Source organism: Ylistrum balloti, unplaced genomic scaffold (genome assembly GCF_031769215.1).
Source record: "Ylistrum balloti isolate Yb309-2 unplaced genomic scaffold, AGI_CSIRO_Ybal_v1 Utg370508, whole genome shotgun sequence".
Classification (NCBI taxonomy): Eukaryota; Metazoa; Mollusca; class Bivalvia; order Pectinida; family Pectinidae; genus Ylistrum; species Ylistrum balloti.
The window spans coordinates 1,772,716-1,794,488 of NW_026782328.1; the positions used below are offsets into that span (position 1 = coordinate 1,772,716).

At 35.4% G+C, this 21,773-nt stretch overlaps 1 protein-coding gene across 1 annotated transcript; it reads right to left on the minus strand.

The window, feature by feature from the left end:
* Nucleotides 1–13,878: 13,878 nt before the first annotated feature.
* LOC132555628 (RNA-binding protein 33-like) lies at nt 13,879–21,191 on the minus strand. The gene is made up of 9 exons (XM_060219975.1): nt 20,883–21,191; nt 20,034–20,085; nt 18,381–19,029; nt 17,896–18,022; nt 17,462–17,603; nt 16,196–16,863; nt 15,410–15,526; nt 14,988–15,076; nt 13,879–14,134 (listed from the first exon to the last, which is right to left on the minus strand). The coding sequence occupies exons 1-9, from the start codon at nt 21,189–21,191 to the stop codon at nt 14,086–14,088; spliced, it is 2,202 nt and encodes a 733-aa protein (XP_060075958.1). The 3' UTR covers nt 13,879–14,085.
* Between the last annotated feature and the right edge of the window lie 582 nt (nt 21,192–21,773).

Below are 21,773 nucleotides of genomic sequence, written 5' to 3' on the forward strand. Positions count from 1 at the left end.
AAGTAAATTTGCATTGCATAGTAGTATAAAATATCATATTTGTATAATATCACAAACAAAATAGGCAGCGATTTTAATATGCATTTAAAGCCAAATAACATCCACATGATGGACAAATTCATTGTCCCTATCACTTGTTGTAAAATATTGACAGTTGTTGAGGAATAACTCAGTTGCACATGGTTAATATAACCACGAAAGCAATGCATAACCAGGCAAAAAAATGTGTAAAAACGTGCAAAAATGCACAAAAAGTTCTTGAATGGCACATCAGCTTCTATGGAATCTCATCACTCTCTGGCAGCAAAATCCTTTGTATATATCTATGAAAATAAATTACAAAATATCATTGATCATGAACAGACTACACTGTAACCAAAACACTTTCAAAACCAACTCATAATATAAAGCTGACTTTTCCATCAAAGCAAAGGAATGTAAATACAATTCTGATCCAAATACCTTGACAGCTAAAACCCTAATAACCTTATTACATCAAACAGTCAATGCTAAGCAGGCAAATTAAAATCTGAACTTCAGACAGAGAATTGAGAACAGACATCAAGTCCAAGATAAAACGATTATTTTCAAACCTTCAACATTTTAATTCCAAACACATGGCGATAAACTAACAATGACTGCATGTGATGCTAATAAAGTGAAATTCAAACAAATATGAAAGACAATACCATGAGTGTACTAGTTGCAGTCTGGTATAATACAATCCAGGATCACTCATATACCTAATGTACCTGAAGTACATATACATATGTTACCTGTGGCTCATCTATTAAGTGAAAAACACATAGCAATCAATATCATATGTCCATCATCTCACATAGCATCACCATACATAACATACACCTGACTAGTTAGACACAAACAATATTCACCTGCCTGGTAAAACACCATCATTTGACACTCATCTGGTAAGGTAAAAAATTATTCATTTGTTAAGACAAATAATACTCACCTGTCTAATAAGGCACAAACAGTAACCACTTGCCTGGTAAAACACCAACAATAAAAACTTGTCTGGTTAGACACAAACAATATTTACCTGTCTGATAAGACAAACAATATTTACCTGTCTGGCAAGTCACAAACAATATTCACACATCTGGTAAGATACAAATAATATTCACCAATCACCTAAGAAACAGTCCATTTGCTAAGACACAAACAATATCCATCTGTCTAGTAAGACACTAACAATATTCACCTGTCTAATAAGACAAACAATATTCGCTTGTCAGGTAAGATACAAACAGTACATGCTCAATCGTGAAGCATAAGAGAAATAAAAAGGCTATAGAACATATTTCCATCACCTGCACCTATTTCTTGACTTAAGTGAAAAAATTGGGCCAGCAACCACTTCACGATAATGGATAACAGTACCTACACAAGAGATATCGGGATAAACAATATGGTAGGTGACAGATTTAAAGTAACACGAGGGGCCTGTTTGTTAATATAGACAAATCAGTCTGCAATAAGAATGTAACATCTCAGGCATAAATTGGATTGAACCTGCAAATAAATATATATCTAGAAAGACTTTGTCGAGACACGTCAGAATGCAAAACACCAGCAGGACGTCCATCGTAACTTCATCATCCTATAAAATTCTTAAGTGGAGGGCTAACCAGAAACTATAAAAATTGCACACTTTTGCATAATAAAATATCCTTCACCAATCAAACAAACATTCCCTGAACTTTTCAATATATGTAACTAAATATTCCTAGAAAATTGCAGAATGCATTTGTATTGGCCAGCACCAAGTCACATGTGGCCGAATTCCTCATCCTAAATAATAAAGAAGCAAACGTGTCTGATACAAATATTTGTCGAGCAATATTTTGAAAGTATCATGATTTACAGTTAAAATGCCCTATTTTAACATATTACATTATGTAGTCACACACTACATCAATCTTCTTCACTAAGAGCAAATATCTTGGAACTGTTTAAATCCAACAATTGTTTGTATAAATATCTCAAAACAACCAATGAAACAGAAAATTGCATTCTCAAACTGGGTCAAATGTTTCATGTGATTCAAGATCTACTTATCAGGTCACACATGACATAAGCTAATTTATCTTATACATGCAGCTGCTTCAGTCTTGACTCTATATATTCCAATTTAAAAACTGAAATCCTTTGAATGGGTTAAATTAATGAATTGGTTGTCATGAGGCATGAATCATCACAATTGTTGGTATAGACAGTTTATGTATAAGTAACCAATCAAATACCTTGGTATATGTGTAGTTTAAGATGGCCATGACTTATTTTGATTCATCATCCAATACAGATGTACCAAAACATGTTTATCTTAATTCTCCAGCTTTCTGATTCAAAAGATTCATATACATAGATATTTGTTTGGACTTCATCTGAGTAAAGTTTTAACAAATGTACAAAATCAAACCAACATGTTTGTGTATCCAATCAATTTAACACTTAACATCACATACAAGTTTATCAGATATAGAGTTTCTTAAAAACCAGAATGTCAAGTCTGTTCTTTCAGAAATCATGTAATATGTGCTATTCCCCCTGGCTAAAAGACTAGGAATCTAGAAAGGATCCCCCCATCTGTCCCTTAGGTATTGCAACATCCTCTAGATTTTTTCCATCGAATGATAACACTAGCTCAGAGGCCCTTCCCAACGATGAATGTCTCCTGATTTTTTTTCCCATCCCACGATAATCACAAACCCTGAACAATCACAAACCCTGAACACCTCCCAACAATGAGTGCAAATTGAGTTACGCTATCCCCTGATGATACTATCATATAGCCCCATCCAATGCTATTCAATCCAACAATTCCTCCCTTTAAACTAAACACACACCCCTCTGTCAAAACAATCTGAATCCATTTACCCTATACTAAGTGACACTTTCTGCTGATATAAATCATATTAGACATGTCACTTTGCTTGATAGCAACCTCTTGCCTCCCAAGTATCCTTTTGCCTCCCACATACCATACATTAGTTTTCTTGAATATTTTTCATCCTTACAAAATCTGCCCCCTTCCTCCCCCACTACAAAAAATACCTAACCATGATGAAATTTGCCTCACATCTGCCTACTATTTAATGCATCAATTCACCAGCATGAAAATAAAAAATTGTTATCAGTAGTGAAAAGGGTACCTTAAGCATTAGCCAGGAGAGAACAATCACTATTATCACTTTTAGTTTATGTAAACTGTTGATGACTAAGAACAGACTTACAATCTGAAATAAATCTTGACACCACATCAGAACAGGGTATTTTATACTGAAACAGTATGTACTGTAGCTTTTTGTTGTATGATATCACATAACATAACTCATGGTACCACACAGTAAATGATCATCAACTTGAAAATTGTATCTATGCAGATCAACAACGTATATATCATACAGACCAGAGTTAACTGCTGGTATCATATATCTTTTTTGTATCAATACACAATACTGACATCAGCAGACACAGCATTACCACAATTTTACAGTATCCAGAGATACACACTATGTCAGTTTATCATATACTGGATACATTCAACATTCCTTGAGACCAAACTACACACTCTCCAATGTGGTGTGATACAGACAGGCTCCAATGAAGCCTTCATCAGACATCCAGGGGCACCATGTGACAAGCCCTCTCTCTGGACTTGCTATGCTGGTAAATGGGTACCAACACAGATTCTCGGTGTTCCCTCAAATGGACCTCGTCACGGGATCTTTGTCTTGTATGATTTATATTCACTGTCTCTCTCCTTGACTTGCCATGCTGGTTTTTTCCTGGTTTCTTTGTCTTTTCCTTGATCATCAGTGTTTGTTAGAGTCTCTCAGAATGGTTGAACGTATACAATATACAGCAACATAACATAGTGTTCAGAGGTAAAGGTCATGAACAGCAGTGTCTCTTAACTTAATACTGTTATAGTTCTACTGCACATGTAAAACACAATAACATAAACATGCTAGTCGGTTCACATTGTACAATCTTTAGTAGTTGTAATACCATCAAAATACCTATGGGCAATACTCACCTCCTTAATCCCTGCCAACTTACTGCAGCCAAATTTACAGCGACATTTCCTCAAAATCTACTTACCCAAAACTCTCCATTAACTAACTCCAGCAAGACTTACCATGGCATTTCCTCGCAATCAGCATACAAAGGACAAATAAAAATAGGAGTTTTGAGCTCTAAACTTACCACATATACCATGGATGAAGAGGTAGTAGATATAGACATACAAAGGTATTATGACTGCTTACATAAATATTTGTTGTCAGAAATGTTAATGAAATGTTGTTTCTTAGGACTGATATTTCACATCTTACCTCTCTGATGTTCTGTTTATGCAACAGAACTGTTGATACCATCTGAAGATCTATTCTTTGACACAAATGCTTTAAAACATCGCTGAAATTTACCGTAGTCAGCAGTTTACTGACATAAAGTAAATAATCATTATTAAAATTTGGTTAACTTCACAGAAAAGAAATAAAACCTTTTCATGGACACAGAAAAATCAGTGTGAAAATCACATCTTTGTTCACCACGTACAGACTGTAAAATACAATCAGTAGCACCACTTTAACACAAAGTGAACTAATAAAGTACAGTTTCAATATTTATCTTGTCCATATATGGACATACCATATAAAGTGGTTAACACTGTCAGGTAAATCATCTATGTAAAGTGACATTGTATGGATACACTGGCATTTTAATGTCATAATGAAATATATATTAACTCTTCAACTACGTACTAAAATACTCCAATCATTTCGTGGTCAAGTTTTACATGTTTATAGATAAAATAGTGCTCAACAAATTAAAAAAGCATGGAGATGAAATCCACATCACTTTCTACACTACCAAAGATGTTTTCAAAAAGTTATTCAAAGCCTGATCTAAATCACAGACAAAAATTCAGTCATAAACTGACAACTGGTAACAAATATTTTGGATTTTTTCAGAATGTCCTTGCTTTATTAAACATGGACACGATTCCCTAGGTAGTTAAAGAAAGTCAAAAAGCTAAGTTAAGTCTTTGTGACACATGCTTCATCAGTACTCTGAACTGTGCAGATGTAACATCTGTGTGTCAGAATTTCTTATATATATTTCTGTGTTTTCCAGCAATATATAACTTAGTACACTATAAACAGATCTCAAAACTAAAATATCAGCAAATTTCTCTGCCCTTCAATGCAGGGTATACACAATTTCATCCTTGATTGATGGTTTTTTCTTCTGTTGATAAAACAAACTAAATATCAACCTCTAAGGCCAAGTAATACATAAAACTCAAAACCTTAGAACTGGGAACCTGCAGTACTAAGACAACTTTATACACAAACTAAAAACCTGGAAACAGGAGAATCACAGGCTAAGGCATTGTTATACACAAATTAAAAACCTAGGAACAGGAGACTCAAGGCTAAGGTGAGGTTATACACAAATTAAAAACCTTGGAACAGGAGACTCACAGGCTAAATATCAACCTCTAAGGCCAAGTAATACATAAAACTCAAAACCTTAGAACTGGGAACCTGCAGCACTAAGACAACTTTATACACAAACTAAAAACCTGGAAACAGGAGAATCACAGACTAAGGCTATGTTATACACAAACTAAAAACCTGGAAACAGGAGAATCACAGGCTAAGGCGACGTTATACACAAACTAAAAACCTGGAAACAGGAGAATCACAGGCTAAGGCGACGTTATACACAAACTAAAAACCTGGAAACAGGAGACTCAAGGCTAAGGCGATGTTATACACAAACTAAAAACCTGGAAACAGGAGAATCACAGGCTAAGGCGATGTTATACACAAACTAAAAACCTGGAAACAGGAGACTCAAGGCTAAGGCAATGTTATACACAAACTAAAAACCTGGAAACAGGAGCATCACAGGCTAAGGCGACGTTATACACAAACTAAAAACCTGGAAACAGGAGACTCAAGGGTAAGGCGATGTTATACACAAACTAAAAACCTGGAAACAGTAGAATCACAGGCTAAGGCGATGTTATACACAAACTAAAAACCTGGAAACAGGAGCATCACAGGCTAAGGCGACGTTATACACAAACTAAAAACCTGGAAACAGGAGACTCAAGGGTAAGGCGATGTTATACACAAACTAAAAACCTGGAAACAGTAGAATCACAGGCTAAGGCGATGTTATACACAAACTAAAAACCTGGAAACAGGAGCATCACAGGCTAAGGCGACGTTATACACAAACTAAAAACCTGGAAACAGGAGACTCAAGGGTAAGGCGATGTTATACACAAACTAAAAACCTGGAAACAGTAGAATCACAGGCTAAGGCGATGTTATACACAAACTAAAAACCTGGAAACAGGAGGCTCAAGGCTAAGGCAATGTTATACACAAACTAAAAACCTGGAAACAGGAGAATCACAGGCTAAGGCGACGTTATACACAAACTAAAAACCTGGAAACAGGAGACTCACAGGCTAAGGCGATGTTATACACAAACTAAAAACCTGGAAACAGGAGAATCACAGGCTAAGGCAATGTTATATACAAACTAAAAACCAGGGAACAGGAGACTCAAGGCTAAGGCAATGTTATACACAAACTAAAAACCTAGGAACAGGAGACTCAAGGCTAAGGTGAGGTTATACACAAACTAAAAACCTTGGAACAGGAGACTCACAGGCTAAGGCGACGTTATACACAAACTAAAAACCTGGAAACAGGAGACTCAAGGCTAAGGCAATGTTATACACAAACTAAAAAACCTAGGAACTGGAGACTCAATGCTAAGGCGATGTTATACACAAACTAAAAACCTAGGAACAGGAAACTCAAGGCTAAGGCGATGTTATACACAAACTAAAAACCTTGGAACAGGAGACTCACAGGCTAAGGCGATGTTATATACAAACTAAAAACCTGGGAACAGGAGACTCAAGGCTAAGGCGACGTTATACACAAACTAAAAACCTGGAAACAGGAGAATCACAGGCTAAGGCGACGTTATACACAAACTAAAAACCTGGAAACAGGAGACTCAAGGCTAAGGCAATGTTATATACAAACTAAAAACCAGGGAACAGGAGACTCAAGGCTAAGGCAATGTTATACACAAACTAAAAACCTAGGAACAGGAGACTCAAGGCTAAGGTGAGGTTATACACAAACTAAAAACCTTGGAACAGGAGACTCACAGGCTAAGGCGACGTTATACACAAACTAAAAACCTGGAAACAGGAGACTCAAGGCTAAGGCAATGTTATACACAAACTAAAAAACCTAGGAACTGGAGACTCAATGCTAAGGCGATGTTATACACAAACTAAAAACCTAGGAACAGGAGACTCAAGGCTACGGTGAGGTTATACACAAACTAAAAACCTGGAAACAGGAGACTCACAGGCTAAGGCGATGTTATACACAAACTAAAAACCTGGGAACAGGAGACTCAAGGCTAAGGCAATGTTATACACAAACTAAAAACCTGGGAACAGGAGACTCACAGGCTAAGGCAATGTTATACATAAACTAAAAACCTGGAAACTAGAGGCTCAGAGGATAAAAAGATATTAACATGGAAGGACAGCACCAACATCTAAAAAGCTGGAAACTGGAGGCTCAGAGGATTAGAAGATATTAACATGGAAGGACAGCACCACCAACTCTACGTATTATACATTAAAATGAAACTGGAGGCTATCTCAAGATATTAACATGGAAGGACAGCACCACCAACTCTACGTATTATACATTAAAATGTATAACCAAATCTTCCAAATCTCACCATGTGGTGTAAAAATACTACACTTGAACAGGTTAAGCATTATCCGAATATTCACAAGTGTACTATCTCAGGTCAAAAGGCAAGAAAATACAGGATTCAAAATTTCTGTTCTCCAAAAAAAAAACAAAAAAACACAGAAATACTGCCAGTTCAGAGTACTGCATGAATATCACATAATGTACCCAGGCAGTAATAAATCATTTGTGACATTCATATTTTAAGTTCTTAAGATAAGCTGTAGCATTATATTGATAGGAACACTTTCATCAGACTAGAAACAAACTTCACTATGTGCTGTGGCAGCAAAGAAAGAAAAAGAATTGTATTACCTAATTAATAAATCTATAATTACATTGCACGATTATCAAATGAAAAGTGCATGAGTGTTGAATCGATAAAATGATATATATATATATATATATATGAAAAAAAATTAAAGTGGAAAAACCTATACGAAAATCTCGAAAATATATAACTGTTTCAAAGAAAAATTCATGATACAGCAGTCAAGACAACATTGAGTTGGTTATGTCTCTTCAAACACTATAATGCAAAGAGAAAATGATCATTACATATGCTTTTTTTACATCATCAAGAAAAAACCTGAATGGCATGTTAATAAATTTCTTAAATGTCTCAAAGCTACATCCCAGAAACAAATAATGCTAGTAATTTTCAAATTGGGGCCTCCAGTACCAAATATTAAACGACAAGAATATAGCAAACAAGAATCCTTAGCAACAAGTTTGTATGTCTAAATACAAAAATAAAATAATAATAATTTTGGGTTAATTCACAGTGATTCTCTAGAATATTGTTTTTTGTTTGTATTGAAATGATAACAATTGATATATATAGCTAAAACATGTGAATTTACCAACAGGAATAGAAACAACTAAACATATATTTCTGTTATCTAACAACTCATGTCTGTAGAGTTATCTTTCCTTAAAATTGGTGAAAAATTACCTTCATGAACTAAAAAGACAATAATTTACATATATGAGTCACAGTAATTACAACTTGGGTACATTATGACTGCAGTCTTACTACTTAATACTGATACTGTATAATGACAACTTTCTCAGATAAAACATTTAATTTATATTCAGTGACGAAGTTAAACATCGTCCATCATCATACCATGAAGAGAAACACTTTTATAAACACAAATAATATACCATGATGAGTCTGATTATACAGTCTCAGTACAACAGATATCACAAACATGTTGGTTTGGTTCTGCACAAGAATGCAGAATCTTAAACAAAAATTTCACGAAGAATTACAACTTTTCACAAAAGCATATTTCATAAAAATAGAATGGAGAAAAAAATTTACCCCAGATATATATATTTAATAAATATTATGAGATTAACACCTGTAAAAGTCAGTATCAAAAGTATATATATACCTAAATTCAGAATATATAACAAAAAAAGTACAATTCTGCATTCTTAAAATATATATCAGTAAGTGATTAAATTGTATCAACATTAAAAAAATAATTTCATATAAAACAAGGACTTGAATATCATCATCGAATTTTATTGGATAATATACCTAATACATTTCCTGTAGTAGATTGATAAAGATGAAAATCTTTGAAGTATTATTATAAATATATTTACACCAAAGTCTGTCAGTGACCTCTTAGAAACAGAAACTGAGGTCTTTCTCTACTCCAAGAAATGTTGGACGACAATATGAATTTTCTACAGATGTTTTGAAAAGGCTGTACAATAAATGGCTGAAAAATAAACATTCACTTGAAGTTTGAGAAACCAGTTCAAACTGTGTACAAAACTATTCATCTGTTAAGCTCAAGTTCAGCACAATCACACTATATGTACACAAAACTATAAGTTGTCACTTTCTACTAGTTTTCACTTGTATCCCTTGGCCTATTCATCTTCATCTACATTTAAATGAAACACTTAGAGTTGGGTATGATAATGAGAAATGTTGTGGAAGCCTGTTACCGTTCTTAATTATTTAACTCGAATATCAATTAAAAAGAAAAATGATGGATTTAGATCAGTGAGAACAAAAAATCAAATTTTTTTTTTGCATGTAATAATTTACCATACTAAACAGCTGATTTCAAATCCTGCAACGTTTAATAAATTGATAACTTAAAATTTGTCTGATCAACTTTCTTAAAGAATTTATCAACAATAACTCTGTTTGGTGTGGAAGATTGCCAGCCCTGTTATGATGAATAAAACTTTGATTTTGTTAATTCTGCAGAGGACATTCACTACTTGTTTAAGTCTATTTCCTATTATTATACTTAACATGTTATAAACAAATATTGATAGGACATGACTATACACAACTGTACCTCGAATGCATGATTCTATGTGTTGAAACAAGACATGCCTATTCGGAAATCAAATAAAATCAAATTTATCAGTACTTCCATGTGTATTATCAATAAACAGGTTAAATAACTATTTGATCTAATTAGATATGTAGTAACAGAATTGATAGTATGTGGCAAATGTATTAAAACTTCTGCTATTATCCTAAATTTTTAGTTGTTAAATTTTACATGAAACAAGAATATCAACCAATGAAACCTCTACATGTGTCTTTTTGATAAAAATATTTTCTAAAATTATGAATTTTAATCATAAAAATTTAAATAAAAAAAAAAAAAATGGAAGATTTTGTTCAATGGATCATAACAATTCTAACAGGAATTCTATAAATTAAGAGTATTAATGTACATATTCGATGTTAATGTTTTCATTGGAAAATGAATTAAAACATGTTGTTAACTCAAAAAAGTAGTTACCACACTCCAGGGTTTGATTTAGTATAATCTGATCTATACAGCAAGTACTACTAGCATTTCAAGAGAATTTCTAAAGAGATTAACTGACAACTACATACTTATGTAAATAAGAAAATTTTCTATAATATCTTACATATCTTGAATTAGTGATTTATCCTATTAAAACTCTTCGAGCAAGGTGTACAATGTAACCTATTCCTCTGAAATGTCTCAATAAAAAAATCAGCACAACAGATCTTAATTTTGATCATCAAACCATATTAACCATAAGATTCCAAAAAAGTAAGATTCTTTATTGTGGATATCTCTAATGAAAAAAACAAAGGAAGGACACAACACTAAAGAATTCAGACATGTGTGGAAAATGTAGTATTATGATGTCCTGAAACCTTGCTAACCGCTATCTAGTTTTAACAGGCTTAGGGAAAAATGCCTTTAACATGACAAGGTTCCAAGGTTTAGGTGTAGAAAGCAAATTGTCCATATTACTAGGAATGATTTATAAAGACATTTCCCAATAACAAACTTAAGATCAGCTGTAGAGAACAGAGCTGGCATATCTCCCCCATTTACACTTGGTTGTGTTGTTAGGTAAATGAATGATTTACGGGCTAATACGACTACAAACCACTTGTTAAATTTTACTTTAAATACTGAACACCAGAAAGAGATCTGGTTTCATTAAAATGAAAATGATCAATCAACGGGACATTGATTTGTGGAATTTTATAACCTCATTTAATACTGTAAGTACGTATGGGAATTAGTAGAAAATAATCAAGTCTGGGAAAAGGGAGGGAATGAAGGAGATAACTTGTTGGTAAGGCAACGATTAAGCAAATTAAAATGGGAAATATGACTGATCAATATAGAATTATATATGAATGATAGAATGGAATACTGGAACATGATCAGAGAAAATTAATGACTGATCACAAAAAGATTATTATAATAAATAACTGATTATCCTCCTTTCTTTAACTCTAGAGATCTTCAAATGTCACATAAAACCTTAACAAAAGATGTGTTCTCACCATGAACATACTACCTCTATGTCTTAATGGGTCTCTGTCCCTACACCTCTATCCTTAAATACCCAAACTTAGGACTGACACAACACTATTGCGTGCCTATGGTATCTAATTTGTTGGCTAACACATCTCTGAATGAGGATATCCTGGAACACATATTTGGCACAACCCAAGCCAAATCTGAAAGCCTTCTTCTTTGTTGAATTGATCTTTTCCTCTTTCTTTCTTTACTCCTTAGAAGCCCTTTCATGTTTGTCTGTCTCTTTGATGTCTATTTTCTGCTCTTCAGATGTTCTTTGGCTGAAATCTGACCTGGTGAGCATATGCAACAAGTTGATGGCTCCATATTATGTCTATGAAGGGTCTGAATTTCAAGTTATAAACTCAGTTTTAGCATCTAGAACAATAGGTCAAGTAGTGTTGTATTTATTCCAAATTTACACCCATTCTTTGCATTCAATATCAATTCATTGGCACTCTTGGACAAATTTCACAAGCATCTTCTTAAACTGGTTGTTTAAGAGAGCCTGTCACAACCATTTAACAGCAGATCACGGCCTTCTTGGATGAGTCCACAAAGCTTTTGCTAAAGTTTGTAAATTGGAGAAAATGCATGTTGAGGTAGAAATACAAATCCCTTCACAAATGTTGCACATATTAACGGACTATTTTGTTTACAGTACCATATCTCAATATGGCATCAGTCTCACTAAATCCACATGGTAATTTGACACCTTCTGTATCTTTAGATCAGATGGAGCTTGTCATAATCGCTCGGACATAGGTACATAACAGCCTACTTGCAATCATATCATCATAAAGATTACCAAATGATGGCAATCCTTTTAGACATATTCACAACAGACACGCATCAATGCTGTTCGTATCTCTTCAGGAATACCAAGGAAAGTACATTTCAGGCAGTGCTTAATGTTCTTAGTGTTTAATCAAGAAAAGTGGCCCAATACTAACTTTATGAAGACGATCCTTCGATCCAGATCCAGAACATCTTTATCAGCTCGCTTCATCATTGATGTTAAGAGTTTACAATCCATTGTTGTATTAAACGTGTCTTAGGTATCATTACTACTATAATGATTTATTATCTTGTATAACCCTATTTTCTTAATTTTGTCTCAAGAACAAGTCATTCTATCTCATGTTTAATTTTGATCAATTACATTCCTTACTGATTGATTCAAAAACTTATTTAAAAGTCTAACCGAACATTTGGAAATTCACCTAAAATTATCATTTTCAAAAAGTTTTCATATCTTTACAATAAAACAAAAAGGAAATAATCTGGTCTCCTGTCAGTAATTTCAGACTTATTGATAAATAATTATATCAATTACACTCTAAAATTGGAGAGTAAGACACAGACAAAAAAGATTTTACTTCCCGTTCAGGAAATGTCATCTGAAATGTTAGATACGATGATAAAATAATCTTTGTTCTAGAAATACAGACTGATAACAAATTTTGCTAATTTCTCAAAAACAGAGATAGCAAGACCTATGCAAAATGAGTCCAAAATTTTTCTTTAAAGATAATTTTTGATATTGGATGAAAAATCACTTATTAGACCATTGTAAGTTAAGATGATAAGTTTGACATCTTAATATATCTCAACGACCATCTATCAATAGAAGACATCAGGATAAATGTGACTTTGATAATCCTTAATTTTACCTATATATATGTTAAAAAAAAAAAAATCTAGATTCCTTCTGATGCCTAATTTAACAATGACAAAAGGTATGATTTATTGAGAGAAAATATTATCACCAAAAATCTAGAAGGAGATAAAAACAATGATTGTTTATGATTGTCTTGTTATAAAATTTACTATCTATATATCAAAGACACAACAAACTTAGGATCTTATCAGGAAACCACATAACATCTGCAGGATGAACTTTTTTTTAACTTTCAATTTCAATTTTCATTAAATTGATTTTCTCTCAGATTAGGTCCTCACTTCCTGTCTTAATCTGTAGAGTATCAAACAATATCAGTCTTGTGAGCCTCCTTTCAGAGTATATAGATTTCAGACATCAGTGAAGGATCTTGGCTGTATGATGTTACAATTTTCCGCAAACTGTTCCATACCGCATATTCATGACATGAATCACACCAAGGCAGATATATCTTATGAACTTATCCATGCTGAGTCATTAAATAAATGTCCTCAACATATGTGATTTCATCTTCAGTATTTTCCATGCATTCATCACATGTAAATGCATCTAAGCTAAAGTGAACATGTGTGTCTTTTCTGTTGCAACTCTTTGTCCGAGATGTTGTACATACTTTGTTCAAGTAAATGCAATATTCCAGCATCACCTTAAATTATCTTCATCCTTGGTTGCATATCAAAGCTGTCTGTGATCACATTCAGAGTGTCAGCCTGCCTGGTGGTAGAAGATAACCTCAGATTGGGAGATGTGTCACGTTTATGTGAGAGAGATCCAACATATGCCTGAAATTTAACAAGAGAAACATTCTCAAACAAATCAATACATGAATGTTCATCAAATACATGATTTAACAGAAACTTTCAGGACTTTCATCCACTTGACTACATAAAAACTGCACACCATGTAGAACTGATGATATATCAGTGGACCTTAGGGGATAAAAGCTTAGTATGGTGACAGTTACAAAAAGTGATTTCCTTCCATTTACATCTATTATATATCACACCACTGATATAAACATGATGCTGCTTCCATTCTAATTAGGTGATTGTGGTGGTTTTAATTTAGTGCTATCCCAATTGAGGTCCCAAACATGCTTTCATAAATAAACGAAGGCTTGCAGCCTTTTTGCAATAACTCGGGTGAAAAATCTTGCTTTCAAGTACCATTTTTGTGGTGTTATAAAACTATTGCTAATAGTTGAACAAATTATAGTAATAGTTATCAACTTAAAAACATGCTATCAACCTATTCCTATCAAGGGGAAAGACATTCATAAGTCGATCTATCTATACCACTATACAATGTCATCTTGAAGAATTCTGAGGAAGATAAATTGGAAATGAAACAATCTTTTTCAAATTTAATCTTCATTTCCTGCTCTTGATTGTCCAATACAGTGCATCATCTGACAGCACTACCCAATACACTCACTTCTGGAAAACCTGTGTTTCTGTGTTGAAATATGTAAGCATTCACTCATTGAATATAAAAACAATAAGCATAATCTGTTCATTATCAAACTCTATATTGTATTTAATTGTCTGGAAAGTAGGCAATATGTGATCTGAGTCTGATTCTAGGCAATAAATACTGCAGATTAGAAACCAGAAATGTTTCACTGTTGACACTCACCTATTAAATTTCTTTGAGAATTGAGCAGCACTGTTAACATCATGGAAGGTTACCAAGGCTTTCTTCTGACCCTTCATTAACTGGATATCCTACAAAGGGATTCAAATGAATGGACACAATATTAAGGTTCTAATTTTTAAACTAAATGTCTTCCTTGTTCACAAATCTCTATCATAATTAAACCTTTTGTGAATATTTTATTGGATATAACTTTTCTTAAATGAGTATTACATAACAATACAATATCAAGGCTACATTCATTTCTTAAACATATACAACTATATAGCAAGTCTAAATTTTTAAAATTACAACACAGTTCATAAATCAGTCTAACACTCTTTTTTGTCTTTTTTGTACTTGTGTTTCTATGCAACCAAGGTATCTTAACAAGTAAAAACCTACCATTTCCAATCACTACTTACCTCTACCTCTCCGATGCCAAAACACATCTTCCTGATGTTAGCTTCCGTGGTGGACACAGAGAGGTTGTCAACAGACACAACCTTGGACATGCGAGGTGACTCTCCAACAACCACCCTCTGTCAACAGAACAGCAAAGTCTATATTTGAATTTGCTCATGTCAAGAGAAATAACATTATTGTGCCGAAACCAATTGTACATACATATTGATAACAGATCCAGACATCAGACTTATGACCTAAATATAATTCAAAAGAAGCACTGTAAGGAGGGGGTGTTTTATTAGCAAACCCTTGCTAGTAAAACTAGAAAAACTTATTTTCTAGTTACATAAGTAACTTTGACCTTTCAGAAATTAGAAAGATAACCACTTGGTAGCTTGTGCATCTTTTATACCAAGGGATACAAATATCTGTAACCAAGTAAGACAGTAAATTAACTGAGTGCACTTCCTCAGATCAAAGGCCCAAAGACAATGTCATGTCTAGGGACATCTCAGAAGCAATGATCTGGAAACTTCAATATTTCTCATCAGAATCTGTCAACTTTTTTAACCTGCTTGATACTTTTTAGGTTTTTACTTTACAAATATCATATAATATTTTCCAGGAGAATTATAATATACATATAAATTGTACAAGAAACGTTTTTCTAGTCTTTCAATATATGTAATGTTTTCAATAAAAAAAAAATAACAGCCCATCAACACATAATACGGCCATCAACCAGTAAGAGCTTAGACATAATATACACAAGTATCATATTGATCCGTTCAGGAAAAACTCACCCTGCCTTCCTGATTTTGGACAACTTTTCTCTGAACAGGTCCTGCAGGCTTGTTGACCACTGTCCTCTGTGTGTTACCACCAGGAATGGTCACCTTACGGTCATCTTTAACACCTCCTGGTTTGCTGATATTCTTCAACATAATTGTTCTAGAAATCACTTTTCCATGTATATCTTTCTTCAGAATGGTAACCCTCTGTTTCAGAACCAGGTTCCCATCCTTTCCAGAGCTAGCATTTTGGTTAGTATTTCCCTGAGATGTTGTCTGACTAGGCATATTTACTTGTCTGTTCTGATTGCCTGGTTGAGAATTTTGACGTTGAACATTTGTATTTGGTGGGTTGGTATTCCCTGGACCTGGAGGTCTTGGACCTGGAGGTCTTGGACCCTCAAGGTGTTGTCCTCCTCTTGGACCACCTGGCCTGTTACCAGGGAAGCGTTGCCTTGGACCGGTCTGTCCTGGCCCACGCGGACCACCTAACTGTTGGGATTGCCTTGGGCCAAATCGTGGCTGTCCCGTATTAGGGGCCCGGTGCTGAAAATGCTGACTCTGGTTTTGACCTTGACCTTGATGACCAGCACTATTTTGCCTCACAACTTGGCCTATTGTGTTATTTTTAACTGCTGGAGAAGAAACAACACTCTTTTCTACATCAGCTATGGTCTTTCCTGTAATCAATTTTTTTTTATTACTCAGTTGTCTTCATATCACAATACATTTAATGTAACATTACTTTGATGTAAAACAGTAAACATGATCAATTAGATTAAATATAAACACGAGAATCTAAAAAATGTCTGTAAGACATGAAACCACCTTCTCCCACACATTATAAGTATCATTGTTAGATGAATTTGTAGAAGCTTCCAAACATGACCTTTAGCTTCTTAAAATTGACCAATTAATAGGATAAGGGTAGAAGTTACCGCTAAGGTTTCATATGGGCCAAATCCATGGAGAGGTTCTTAAGCTATGACACTGATTTGACATAAGATGATAGTATGGACTGGAGTAATTCTATGTCTCCCTCTTCCTCTCCAAATATGTTGGGGATGAAAATACCCTTAAAGCCATTGCCTTTACCAAAATCAATCAGTCTTTTCTATGTCACCCCAGTCCTTTCTTTACATATAATTTGTCCATGAAAGCCTATTTTGGCATTTAACAAGACAATATAGACAACAGTTACTCATTAAGTAACATATATCCTCAGCAGGTTTTTTCAGTTAAGTTTTCTATTTATAATAAACACTTGTCATCTCTCACCTTCCTCTGCCAGTTTTTTCTCTAGCTGAGATCTCCTCACACCAGCTAAAGCCTGTCTTCTTGCTTCCTTTAACCTAATGATGCGATCTCTCTTTTGTTTTTGCTCTTCCAATTTGGCTTTTAAAACTGGGTCAACTATCTCCTACAAACAAATCTTTGATTCACTCATACGCATATACAACTTATATACAGAGTTAATTGTAAAGTGTTTCTTTTAACTCCTTTTCAATGGTAGATTGACAGGTTTTAACCAGAGATGATTTTTGGAATTTGGACTTTCCTAACAACCTAGCTAGCATACATCATTTCTTCCAGCTAAACATAACATCTGATGATAAAAACTTGCATAAAATAATGGTATGTTTTTTTGGCAAAAGTCTACTTGCCTATTTCTGTCCATCAATTTCTGACCTTGACTGTACAATTTACCCTACCTCTGACTTCGCTACTTTAGCAGGAGAGTGTTCAATTTTGTCTTTGTCTGCAGGCTGGCGTTTTCCACGACTGATCACCTGTATACTCTGAATCTGTTGATTGTCTTCCTGGGATGTCCTGTTGAAGCTGTTAAAATATACAAGAATTGTAATACTTTATCAGATTATCAAGAATCGCTTATGAAGTAAGACCTCTGAAAAGAGGTCAGCCTGTCACAAAGTTACTTCCCATCATTGCCTTTACTCATTCATACAGCTGGAAGAATGTAACATGTACATAACAAACAACACTGAAAGCTAGAAATAAACTTTTCAAATATATGATCCAATTGTCACTAGTAGATTGTTTTAATATGTAAATGTTTCCATTATTTCAGTTTATAATGTGTTTCCCTAAAACAAAAGATACAAACAATCCAACTACATTACACTATATGATATTCCACTGTACAACATGAAAATAACACTAAACTCTCTAAACTTACTTTCTTTTGTTGCCACTGAACTGCTGTCTTGGCTGGAACTGATTCTGTCGGTTCTGATTTTGCATATGTGGCTGTTGTTGGCGTGGCTGTTGTTGGTGTGGATGATGTTGCCGGGGCAGATGTTGCTGCATGGGATGACGAGGCTGCTGATTATTCTGGGGCATCCTCATCTGATGTGGTGGCATTGGAGGCTGAAAGTGTTGCTGATTACCTTGGTTACCTCTACTGGCTTGGTTACCTGGATTACCTTGCTGGTTCAGATGGAACTGTTGCCTTGGTCCACCATGATGGGGAGGACGCTGGTTCTGATTCATGTGAGGTGGAAACTGGTTACCCCTAGGGTGCTGATGAGGTGCATTGCCCAATAGACCAGGTCCTCCTGGGCCGGGCTGGTGCTGGCGGGGTGGATTGTTGAACTGATTCATGCCTCCCGGTGATGGAAATCTCTGCTGAGGGGGAGGACCAAATCTATTATCAATGGAACCAGGGAATGGTCCATGAGGGCGATGTTGGGGATGCCCGGGGGGAGGCATACCCATTTGAGGATGGTTTGGGACAGGTTGTGGTCCTCTAGGACCTGAAGGACCACCAGGGAACATATTTGGGGGCCCACTACTCTGGGGAAAACCTTGCTGAGGTCGAGGCCCACCTATGGGTAAGAAAGGATAGCATCATTATCATATAAATCTGAAATAGAACATTTGACATAAGCATGGGTAAATAAGTTCATGGCTTCAGGAAATTTCTTTTCACTTAACACAATATTATTTGATTCATTGGTGTTTTTTTTTCAATTTGAATTTGAAATAAATTATTGTTAAATTATATGTGATACACAAATTTCAAAGAACTACCTAAAATATTTTTCAATTTTAAAAGATATTCCAGCGACCAATATTTGAACTATGATTGTTTCACTTAAGTATGTCAACAGAACACCAAAAAATTATACTATGAATACAAATCCTGACAAGGCATAATATGCAAGTAACCCAGATAACAATCTCCTTTAACTCATAGTTATAGCAAGTCCTCTCCCATCATCAATTTCCTGAAACTTACAGCCAGTCCTAACCCATCAACAATCTCTTTTTTGTAACTTACAGGCAGTCCTATCCCATCAGCAATATCTTATAACTTACAGGCAGTCCTATCCCATCAACAATCTCCTGTAACTTACAGGCAGTCCTATCCCATCAGCAATTTCCTGAAACTTACAACCAGTCTTAACCCATCAACAATATCTTATAACTTACAGGCAGTCCTATCCCATCAGCAATATCTTATAACTTACAGGCAGTCCTATCCCATCAACAATCTCCTGTAACTTACAGGCAGTCCTATCCCATCAGCAATATCTTATAACTTACAGGCAGTCCTATCCCATCAACAATCTCCTGTAACTTACAGGCAGTCCTAAACCATCAACAATATCTTATAACTTACAGCCAGTCCTGACCCGTCAACAATCTCTTTTTTGTAACTTACAGGCAGTCCTAACCCATCAGCAATATCGTATAACTTACAGGCAGTCCTATCCCATCAACAATCTCCTGTAACTTACAGGCAGTCCTAAACCATCAACAATATCGTGTAACTTACAGGCAGTCCTAAACCATCAACAATATCGTGTAACTTACAACCAGTCCTAACCCATCAACAATATCGTGTAGCTTACAACAAATCCTCTCCTGTCATCAATTTCCTGAAACTTACAACCAGTCCTAACCTATCAACAATCTCCTGTAACTTACAACCGGTCATAACCCATCAACAACCTTGGGTAACTTACACCCAGTCCTAACCAATTAACAATATTGTGTAACTTACAACCAGTCCTAATCCATAACAATATCCTGTAACTTACAACCAGTCCTAACCCATCAACATTCCCCTGTAATCTATAGCCAGTCCTAACCCAATCAACATTCCCCTGTAATCTATAGCCAGTCCCCACCCAGTCAACAATATCCTGTAATCTATAGCCAGTCCTCACCCAGTCAACAATATCCTGTAACTTACAACCAGTCCTAACCCATCAACATTCCCCTGTAATCTATAGCCAGTCCTAACCCAATCAACATTCCCCTGTAATCTATAGCCAGTCCCCACCCAGTCAACAATATCCTGTAATCTATAGCCAGTCCTCACCCAGTCAACAATCCCCTGTAATCTATAGCCAGTTCCCACCCAGTCAACAATATCCTGTAATCTATAGCCAGTCCCCACCCAGTCAACAATATCCTGTAATCTATAGCCAGTCCTAACCCAGTCAACAATCCCCTGTAATCTATAGCCAGTCCTAACCCAGTCAACAATATCCTGTAATCTATAGCCAGTCCTAACCCAGTCAACAATATCCTGTAATCTATAGCCAGTCCTAACCCAGTCAACAATCCCTTGTAACTTATAGCCAGTCCTCACCCAGTCAACAATCCCTTGTAATCTATAGCCAGTCCTCACCCAGTCAACAATCCCCTGTAATCTATAGCCAGTCCTCACCCAGTCAACAATCCCTTGTAACTTATAGCCAGTCATCACCCAGGCAACAATCCCCTGTAATCTATAGCCAGTCCTCACCCAGTCAAAAATATCCTGTAATCTATAGCCAGTCCTAACCCAATCAACAATCCCTTGTAACTTATAGCCAGTCATCACCCAGGCAACAATCCCCTGTAACCTATAGCCAGTCCTAACCCAGTCAACAATCCCTTGTAACTTATAGCCAGTCATCACCCAGGCAACAATCCCCTGTAATCTATAGCCAGTCCTCACCCAGTCAACAATCCCTTGTAACTTATAGCCAGTCATCACCCAGTCAACAATATCCTGTAATCTATAGCCAGTCCTCACCCAGTCAACAATATCCTGTAATCTATAGCCAGTCCTTACCCAGTCAACAATATCCTGTAATCTATAGCCAGTACTAACCCAGTCAACAATATCCTGTAATCTATAGCCAGTCCTAACCCAGTCAACAATCCCCTGTAATCTATAGCCAGTCCTCACCCAGTCAACAATATCCTGTAATCTATAGCCAGTCCTAACCCAGTCAACAATATCCTGTAATCTATAGCCAGTCCTAACCCAGTCAACAATCCCTTGTAACTTATAGCCAGTCCTCACCCAGTCAACAATCCCCTGTAATCTATAGCCAGTCCCCACCCAGTCAACAATATCCTGTAATCTATAGCCAGTCCTCACCCAGTCAACAATATCCTGTAATCTATAGCCAGTCCTAACCCAGTCAACAATATCCTGTAATCTATAGCCAGTCATCACCCAGTCAACAATATCCTGTAATCTATAGCCAGTCCTAACCCAGTCAACAATATCCTGTAATCTATAGCCAGTCCTCACCCAGTCAACAATATCCTGTAATCTATAGCCAGT